This window comes from Rosa rugosa, chromosome 6 (genome assembly GCF_958449725.1).
Source record: "Rosa rugosa chromosome 6, drRosRugo1.1, whole genome shotgun sequence".
In the NCBI taxonomy this organism is placed as follows: domain Eukaryota; kingdom Viridiplantae; phylum Streptophyta; class Magnoliopsida; order Rosales; family Rosaceae; genus Rosa; species Rosa rugosa.
The window spans coordinates 39,998,595-40,009,288 of NC_084825.1; the positions used below are offsets into that span (position 1 = coordinate 39,998,595).

At 37.5% G+C, this 10,694-nt stretch overlaps 1 protein-coding gene across 1 annotated transcript; it reads left to right on the plus strand.

Annotated features, from left to right (window-relative positions):
* The first annotated feature begins 7,191 nt into the window (after window positions 1-7,191).
* Window positions 7,192-7,934, plus strand: LOC133715756 (ethylene-responsive transcription factor ERF023). The gene has a single exon (XM_062142397.1). It carries the CDS (start codon window positions 7,217-7,219, stop codon window positions 7,820-7,822), a length of 606 nt encoding a protein of 201 aa, XP_061998381.1. The 5' UTR covers window positions 7,192-7,216; the 3' UTR covers window positions 7,823-7,934.
* The last annotated feature ends 2,760 nt before the right edge of the window (window positions 7,935-10,694 follow it).

A 10,694-nucleotide genomic window follows, 5' to 3' on the forward strand; every position in this document is an offset into this window, starting at 1 on the left:
TGAATTTACTGGTTTTCGATTGTTTTCCTCACCATACTCGGGTCGTTCAGATTGTGTCTCCTCCTCACTTACTTTGTGTTTGTGAGTGGCAGTCGAGGTGATTTATTCTCCTCCTCACATGAGTGGTAGTCGAGGTTATTAGTTCTCCTGCTCACACAATCTATGTGTGAGTGGCAGTCGAGGGTAGGTAGAGCCTAAGGGGCTCCTTTACCCGTATGGTGATATTTCTTCCCCATATCCTATTATTACTTGACTAGCAGGGCTAGTCTGATTTCTCTTAACCAGCGGGGCTGGTATGTTTTCACGAGATTTTGAGTTTAAAGAAATACGTTTTATAAACGTTGCATGCATCGAGGCTTTATAAGTTTAAATACGTGGGAAAGTATTCAAGTTTGTTTCTTTTGAATTATCTTGATTATTTATTTTTTTGTCCACTCACACTAACGTGTTTTTCAATACTTTCCCCTGGGCCGTTCGGTTTTAAATGCCCAGTTTGCAGGGGAAATTAGTTGAGGTCGGACGTACACGGGTTGAGGCATAGTTGTCACTGCTTCCGCATTGTAGGATCTATCGATCCTTCACCCTCTTTACTTTTATTTCTATTATACTTTTTGTTTTAGAATTACTCTGATAACCTGTGGGATTAATGTTATTAAGTTGAGATTTGTGTAATGTGAATTGTAATATGTTGTGATTTGGGGAGCAGGGTGGCTTCAGGAGAATAAGGATGGATTGCTTAGAAGTGTAAATGTCTTTCTACAGGTTTTGGGTAGTCCATTTTTAGGGGAAGTTCTGCCAAATTTTTAATAGAATTTCTTCTAAGGTGGGCCCCGCAGGGCCACTTCGGATTTCAGAGTGAAATCCGGGGCTGGTCCTGTCAGGAAATCTTCGAATATCTCCAAGATAAACCCTATTACAACTTGCACAAGTAACATAGAGTTTGGGCCAGACACATATTCTTGATTTACTTGAACATTTTTAAATTTATCTAATAAGTAAAGGTGTTATTATTAACACACCTTAAGGGGGGTGTATTCATTTAAGAGTCTACAAGATTTTTTTATATTTTGAAAGTTTATGGGTATTCAATTGAGATTTTAAACAATCCTTTAAAATCTTGATGTATTCAATTAAGATTTAAAATTATCCATTCAAATCTGTAGATATTAAAAAATATACGGATTTTTAAGGATTTCATTAAATCCTGGATTTTAGAGGATTTTATAGTACTTTTTATACATATCAAAACTCAAAAATAATCCAACCACTTCCTAAGAGATTTTGATGCATTCTTTCTCACTCAAAAAATGAAGAAGCTCTTCACCAAAAAATAAGAAGCAGCTCTCAATAGGTGACACTCATGCATCCATTTTGTTTTAGACCTATCGTCCCACTATCCTCCTCTGCCTCTGCCTCTGCTCTCATCTAATAATTTTTTTATTTTTATCACTATAGCTCTGGAAGCCTTAATCCTTCTAGCTAATTAAGCTCACTTTCAATGGTATTGTTAAGATGATACATACACACATATTTCTTTTTTTTTAATCAAACCCAAAGCTGGGTGCCAATATATATTCATCTAAAGTCAGAATAGGCCGTTACATATACACATGTTTCTTTTGTAAATTAGATATGAAATAAATTATGCCTTTAGTTTAGTACTTTATTTTTTGTGTAACATTTTGGTTGATTAGTTTTCTCTTATTATTCATATATCATTATACACAACATAAAGAATGATAGATTGACATATATATATATATACACACACACACACACACACTTTTTTGTCACTGATATAACATTATAGTTGGATTCATACATCCATTGCTTTTGCAGAAGGAAAAAAAAAAATTAACCTACCAAAAACATCATAAGGACTTGTAAAATCTAAACAAATACCAGTAAATCAATCCATTATAATCAATCAGAGTCCATATAGAATTTAAATAATCCGTGGATTAATTAAATCCATGGATTATAAAAACTCAAACAAAATCTTTTAAAATCTGAATTGAATACACCCCCCTAAATCTCTATTCATGCACCCTATTTTTTTTTTATTCTTTAAATTCACATTTATTATTGGTAAAATGTCTTAACTAACAATCCTTTGCAATTTTCTTTCTCATTTTCTAATACAAATTTAACCGAATTTCACACAAAAATCCCTCAAATCCAGAAGACATGCAATGTTATCGCACTAGTTCATTTTTGTTTTTAGTCAATTACTGGTTTATTTTTTATTCTACCCTAATCGTTTTGCTTCGATCAACAAAATTTGATCAATTATTTTCTAAATCTAATCCCATAATTGGACCCTCCACCCCCGGTGCACTCTATATGTGTCCCATGTTTAATTATTCTTACAAATAGAGGTGGTAAAAGAATAGAACTCTATATGTCCCATGTTTAATTATTCTTACAAATATATATAGGTGGTAAAAGAATAGAAGAGAAACAATGGTCATCCAATTATGGGCTTAAATTTAGAAAATAATTGATTGAATTTTGTTGAAGCAAAAGAACTAGGGTAAAACAAAAAATGAACTGGTGATTGACCAAAAATAAAAATGAGCAAGTGCGATAGCATAACATGTCTTTTGGATTTGAGGAATTTTGGTGTGAAGATCAGTTTAATATTATTAGAGAATGGGAAAGAAAATTACAAAAGATGGTTAGTTAAGACATTTTACCAATAATAATATGAGTTTAAAGAATAAAAAATGAAAAGGGTGTATGAACAGAGATTTAAGGTGTGTTAATAACAACACTCATAAGACATATAAAATTGAGATTAAGAAGTCGACATTCTTAAAAAAATTCCACATCAACAACGCGCTGAAACCCGAGAAAACCTTGCCTTTGTATTGCTTTGTTCTCGTCCAGCTGCACCGCGGGGCTATGGCCGGCCACTGGCCGCGCCGACACTCGATGTGTGTGGTCGGACGGGATGCTTGTTTTGAGGGCTCGTCCCTCGCTCGAAGGTTGAGATCGAAGGGTGTTTGTTTTTATCTCTGTCGGTGCAAAGATGCGGCTGCATCTGGAAGGTTTGGGACCGGAGCGGAACTGGAGCTTAGCCGGGTCGGAGAGGCGTCTCGTGGCGGTCGGTGGGTGGCCCGGGATTGATGGGTAGGGTTGGATCGCTGGCTTAATGGGATGGTGGACAACAACATTCTGATGCTTGTCTCGGGTTCTGCTGTAGATCTAAGGCGGAAGCTTGGTTGGCTCTATGGCGGTCTGCCGTCACAGGCAGGGGCAGTCATGATGGTCGAGATCCGACGACGGTGGTGGGACGACCGCTTGGGAGGCGGGTCAGTGCAGCTGTGGATTTTGGCCGGGAGGGCTGGAGGCCCACTCTCTGGTATGGCCTTTTGGGCGTTTAGGGCTGGGAATATACTTATGGGCCCTTGCTGGTGGGCTGCTGTTTTTAGTTATTTAAATTATTTTTGTTGTTTTATAGTTTGTTTGTCTGCTGTAATAAGTTCCTGCTATAGTTTGGTAGTAAAGAATGGGCTTCGTGCCAGTTTATGCACCTTGTGTACCTTGTCTGCTCTAGGTAGGCGGCGAGTTCCTTGCTTGGTCAAATGGTCGCTGCCTCCTAGTGGCAGGGTGAAACTCAGTGTCACTGGATGTATTATCCAGTGGCAACATGATGGGAAAGTTGTGCGTATGGAAACTATGCTATGTTGTAATCGAGTTGTAGATCGAGTTATCTTTCCGTTGTATCACCGATGTGTCAAAGCAAATAGAGTGGTCATTAGAGCGCTCTTTGCTAGTTGGTGCCTAGTTGAATACAGTTGTTTAGTAGAGACTCATAATAGTATTTCAGGATGTTCTCTAGATGCGTATTGTAATAAGGGGTTTTGGCTCCATGTCCCCCCCTTGTATTTGACAGTTTCATTAATAAAGGCTTGAGGGCAACTGCACCGCCCTTTATTCAAAAAAATAACAACACTCATAAGTAAAAGGCTGACTTTAATGAAGAGATTTTAGTTTGAGTATAGACCTCAAGGTAAATGCTAGTTGTATAACATTTGACTCGGATACTAAATTATGTAGGTAGGTTTCTCTATCATCCGGCTATCATCCGATACAAAACGGGAGAGGATCCTCTCCTAAGCTCTTATTTTGGCTGAGCTTCCTAAACTTTGAAGCAGATGAGGACACGTGGCTATCTCAAGATCTAATGGTAGATGATTTCTCTTTTCCTTCCCAGCCGCTTTGTTTCTTCCTTTCTCTGTGATCTTCTTTTCCTTCGCTGTTCTTCTCTTCCTTTCCTTTCTCTCTCCTCTTCTTTTCTTTCTGTTCTTCACTGCTTCCCTCGTTATCAGATGAAATCTTCTCAAAGGGAAGAGTCATGTGTGACCGGGCTTTGCCTGGTGAGCGCTTCATTGCGCGCGTGACTCACAAGAAAGGGAGCTAAGCTGAGGCATGGTAATGGGTTCTGTGAATTTTGATAGAAAAATTGAATCTTTGGTTTTGTACCTGAGAAAATGTTTGGATCTAGGTTTACAAAGTTCAAGTGAGAAGATGAATTTTAACCCTCCCTATACATTTGCAATTTTTAACAATAGAAGCCAATGAGAACTTCAATGGTATTGCGATGGGAATAATAGCAATCAATGGTTCCGTCAAATTTCCATCTCTGAGAGACGACGACGGCCATGAAGGATCTTGGGGGCGGGGGGCCTTGGGGCTTGTTTAGTTGCCAGCATGCTGGAATTACAGACTTACAGTGATATGGCTGGGACGCTTTTTTTTTTTTTTTTTGGTTCTAGATCTGGTGGTGAATGAAGCTTAAGGCTTAATAATCAGTTCTGGAAATTGGGTCACTCTTTAGCTTTTTGCTTTGTTTAATCGAACTGAGGCTCAGCTATTCAAAGTTCAAACCATCCTTTATGAGCAAGATTGTATTTTATTGGTTTATTCATTATTAATGGGCAGATAAGTTCCCGTAAACTGATAGAGACCAAAGAATCTAATGACTGGCTTGATGTTGGTGAGATTGTGAATAGATTGTAAAAGGTTTCTTTAGTCTGAATTATGCTATGGGGACTATGATTGTACATATCCTCATATGATTATGTAGTTACTGGGCATCAAACACATTGATATCTTGATGGTTCAAATCGAAAAAGAACAAGAAAGAAAGAAGGAAGGAAAAAGAAAGAGAGAGAGAGAGGAAAAAAAAAAACCAATATTTTTTAGGGTAAACAAGTCTTTTTGCTCTCATTTAGTGCTTCACGTGCGTCACACGTGGTCTTGTTAACGGCTCTGTGACGAAAATTAGCCGGAGGTACGACATTGATAAGGAAAAATAAGTCCATGTATCACATTCATAACATTGTAAGTTCAGGTATCATATTGAAAGTCTCTTAAGTGTCTGGACACTATTAGTGGAAAAAAAAAACCCTTAGAGAAATGGATGAAACACCCAGCATACTTTTAATATAAAAGAAATTGTAAAAGAGTGAAAATAGAGGGTAAAAGCAATATGAGCCTTTAGATGTGACTTTGTACATGTGGCACGTCATGATTAAAAGCTTAGGAAACTTGGGCAGAAAAATAGTTTAGGAGAGGATCCTCTACCATACAAAACATGCCTCATTATCATAATAATGATTGAATAAATCATTAATCCAAGCAATTAGAAAGTACATAATATTCTTGAAATTGTGGTCCTGATCAATCTCATTATCTTATCTCTCATTTTATCGGACCTTCGTAGGCCTTCTGTCTATATCAAACTCAAACATACTCCAAATAAAAGCTACTTAACCACCAATATATCATGCACAAAAAATCCCAAACCAGAAGGCCCATAACAAAAGAAGGGACAAAAGCTAGAAAAAATCACCAAAATCCCGTGCTTATCATCCACCATGTGATTTGTGAACCGGCCAAAACTCACAAAGAAGAGCTGGCTATTGCTAGAAGAGCTAAAAGCAATATGATTAGCTAACATCTGAGCATTTGATAATGATGTTTTGGTCGAAATCTGTAGGTTGGTCATTGTATTTCATAGCCTTATGAAGATCACCGTCGACCACTCCTTGGAGATCGAAGAAAACAGATGGAAATGATAGGAACTGTGCTAGCTGGTTTTGAGTTTTCTAACACCATTATTCAACAACCAATCACAACCATATTTTTAATTTGGGACCAACACAGTGCAAGTATTCGTATAAGCCAATACTGTTCACGTGCATGGTTTTTTTTTGGCAGTTGATGAAGTAATTGACACCCTAATAACAATCACACTCAATTTTATGAAATTGTCTGATCTTAAGTTACAGGATTATTGTTCCTCTTAATTCATTTTATCAGTCATTAATAATTTGATTATCTTTATATAATATGGAGTGCTATATGATGGAAGAGATCAATCAGTCTAATCTTTAACTTTAGGATTTAGGGTTCTATGTCTTCCTAGATCTTTTGGTCAGTTTATGTTGTTGTATGCTATTAGTTTATGACCTCTTATCCTCTAAAGTAGAAGATTACATTAAAATTCCTGTTAGTCATTTTATAGTATATATGTGCCTCTAGATGCGTCTGATAGTTAAAAACATAAAAGCAAGTCCCATATGCTCCTTAATTTATCAAGCAAAGTTTTATATAAATAGTTGGAGACATATGAGTATGACTCACTTATTCTACGTTTCTTGTTAAAACTTCATTCATACTTTGATATTTAGTTTGATAAGGCATCTGACACTAAACCCAATAATTAGGGGCGACATTTGACACGAAACCCCCAAAATTAGGGGAGGCATTTGACACTAAACCATCAGAGGACGTAACCCTAAACCGTTTCTTCCCCTTATCTTACACTATGGCCTAATCCCAAGTGCACCTTCTAGGGGTTTCTTAGGTGGGCATGCTGTCATCCTGACATATGCAAATGATATTTTCGGTTTTTCCTGGTTTAGCAAAATTTTAACTTCTTTTGTCCCTGTGGGTGTTTTTTTTCTTTTTTTTAGCCATTGCTAGATGCCTGAATCCAAATAATGAATGCTATGTACGCTCAGAAGTAGAACCCTGTCCCGCTATCACAATTTCAGAATCACTTGGAGGGTTGGAGGAAAAGGGCATGCACCATAATAAGTATCCAATTAATGTCTTACGCAAGGGCATACAAGTAATTTCAGAAAAACCTGCTATAACTTATAAGACCCCAAAAGGAGCCTAGACAATTGTACTAAATAATTTGATGACACTCCCAGCTAATGCTTTCTTAACGTACATGGAGCAACCACCGGACACTGAAGATGACCTGAGCACTCCCACCACCACCACTGCCGCAGCCACCATCACCCAAAACCACGAAAACCAACAACGCAGCGGCACCCGGCACCCGGTGTACCGGGGCGTGAGGAAGCGGCGGTGGGGAAAATGGGTGTCCGAAATCAGGGAGCCACGCAAGAAGTCACGCATTTGGCTAGGGTCCTTCCCGGTGCCCGAGATGGCGGCCAAGGCCTATGACGTGGCGGCCTACTGCCTCAAGGGGCGAAAAGCGCAGCTGAACTTCCCCGACGAGGTGGAGCACTTGCCGAGGCCCTCCACGTGTACGGCTAGGGATATTCAGGCAGCAGCAGCTAAAGCAGCACAGACAATGAAGTCATCAAGTACAGCTAGAAGCACTGATCAGGATCATCACCGTGATGTATTGGAAGGCGGCGGCGTCGATGATTTTTGGGGTGAGATTGAGCTACCGGAGCTAATGAATAGCGGTACGTGCTACTCGAACTCATGTGGGTGGAGTACGTTTTCCGGTGAGACAGCATTAACATGGCCAGAAGGAGAGGCATGTCTATAAGATGATGATTAGGTTCTTATATGCGGTTAGTGTATAATACAATATGTGCTCCAATTTATGTATACCAACTCAGGTAGATGGGTTTGTTGTGCTTAATTAATAATTTTTGTTAGCAGGGTTTATATAAATAACTATATATCCAGCTACTTAAAAGCAGACTTGGTGAAGTTCCTCAGGTTCCAATAAAACTTCAACCAGTCACTCTTAATGGTATATAATGCAGCTTGAGTAGGTAATATATGGATAAGTAAACTAATGTGTTCCCAGGTCCCAGGTTATGGGCGAATTGCGAATCCATTGCGAATTGCGACTTGCAGGTTTTGGCCGAAATTTCGGGATTGCTTGACCAATTTTGTTATACCATTCGAACGTTGCGACAGTTTGCAAATTAATCTACAAAAGTCCATTCCAGATATTTCAGTATCGAATTATAATGGACCAGCTAGCTATAATGCTATATAACTAAATAATTACATATTTTGCCATGTAAATATGTACTGGTTCAAATACAGTAATTTGCAGTTCAAATAGTAAAAAGTCAGTATGAGAATGTTCGTTAGCTAGATCAAACGATTTTAGGAGTACAGGGTTGAAAATGATTTATTCCTATAATTATGGAATTAGTGCCCTATATTCTTATTTATTTATATTTATGCTTCCTTCTTGCGTTAGGCCTGTAATTCTATGATTTCTATCTGATTGATGTTGTTGAAGCAAATGAAGCAACACCTATTTGGAGCATGTCAACAACTAGGGATCCAGATTTTCTGATACAAAAAAATCTGCGTTCATTTTGTACTTTTCCTTCAGTCGATTACTTGATTATATTTCTAGTTGTAAAGTCACACGCATTTTTCCTCGTCTACAGTTGTAGTATCGTTTTGGCAACCAACTATTGACATGTTATAATGTACCCTCTAAAAGTTTTTTCTATGTTGCAATTTAAGTCAATGTTTACTTTGCGTTGTCAAAATATTTTGGATTTTTGGGGTTCTCTAGTTGTGATTGGGATTATTTAGAGACTTAAAATTATCAATTTCGTTAATGTGAAAAGAACATACTTATGTGGGAATGGAAATTTTAGGATATATAGAAACATGTGACAGAATGCCCAACACATAACAAATCTTAAACGGTAGTAGTCATAAGGTTTTTCTGAAGTTTTATTGCATTAAAATGTATTTTCCACTGAATTATAAATTACAAAAGAGGGTGAGCGAACTTATAAACTCTCAAACCGATATAATAGAAAATGTATAGAGAAGGCCCCCTAACAAATTGGCTCTGGAGTCTGGACCTAATACTTGACTGATTCAAGCTAGCAAAGGGTTAACAAGCTAGCTAGGGATTAAATATTCACAATCGTAGAGTATACACACAGCTGAGGGGATGAAATCAGCTGTCCCTAATTACACTATCCCTATTTTGTCCCCATGCATTCATTGATCCACAAAGATTAAGAAAATATTTTCTTAATCTTTTGTTCCATTTTTTATTGTTTATGGACGAATGAATGTATGAGAACAAAATGATGATAGTATAATTGGGGACAGCTGAGTGCTCAAGGTGGCTAGAGAAATTCTAAACAGAAGACTTCGAGACAAATGAATATGAGTACATGCCCACTTGAAATATAAAGTAGATGTAATAGGTAAAAAGGAGATTAAGACATGAGAGAAAAAGCTAGCAACTATATATGCATGCATGTGAACTGTAAAAGGAAAAAGGAAAAATTCAAGCCCCAACCTATGAATCGAAGCTGTGCATGAATATCAAATAGACATGGCACTTTCTGAAGTTTAATGATCAGCGGTGAAAATTGGTCACGGGTTTAATTAGCAGAGATTAAGTTATATATGTACATTGCCCTTCTAGTTAGGATTTTTTTTTTCTAGTTTTAGGGATAATTTATAAGATTAATTTTTCGGTCACATATCGATATCTCAACCGTTCAGTTTTTAGGTATCCATGAGTAGATCACTTATGTAAATTTTCAATCAAATTGATAATCAATGTATTGAACTAGGTCAAATCAATGGATGAACCGAATTTGTTCAACATGAACCGCTCATGTTCATCACGATTGTGAACACCTTAACGACAATTAATTTAGTTGAAAATTTATATAAATAATCTGCTCATATAACAATGAGTTTATTGTTGGACCATCATAAAAAGAGCTAAAGCTAGATCAATTGATCTTTCAAGCCTCTTTCACTGTAGAAAGAGCTAAAGATCAATTGGTTCTTTCAAGCCTCTTTCACTGGAAAATGCATATAACAATGAGTTTATTGTTGGGTTTTTGTCCATTTATCTCATTTCTAGGGGTTTTTTTTTTCCACTTACCCCATTAAGTTTTTATAATTCCCCCTTACCCAAAACACTCTAAGGAAGTCTTCCCTGATAACCCATTAAGTTTTTTTGTTTTTTTTTTTACTATTTTACCCTCACCCATTTGTTACTTAAAGAGAGAGAGAGAGAGAGAGAGACTATAGGAGACTTCTCCAAAGCCCGATCACCGACCGCCGCCCACCAGACTTTTCTAAAAACCTCGCCGGAGGTCTCCAAAGAGGTCGTCGGAGATTTTTATATCCTCTAATAGAAGTTTATTGCCCCCCAATAGATGTCTATTGGGGGTCTATTGCCCCCTTATAAACGTCTATTGCCCCTCAATAGAGAGGTAATAAACCTCTATTGCCCCCCCCCCCAATAGAACTTTTGGTCGCCGAAACGGGAACAATTATTCTTAAAATTAGACAAATAAAACTTTGATTAAAGAAAAAAATGAAGAGAATATATTAATTCAAAACGTCTATTGCCCTCCAATAGACATTAAAAACTTTTTTTTTTCCCTTCTGCCCATTACTTAAAA

Coding starts and splice junctions, on each gene's coding strand:
- LOC133715756 (XM_062142397.1), top strand. CDS start 7,217: ATGACACTCCCAGCTAATGCTTTCTTAACGTACATGGAGCAACCACCG.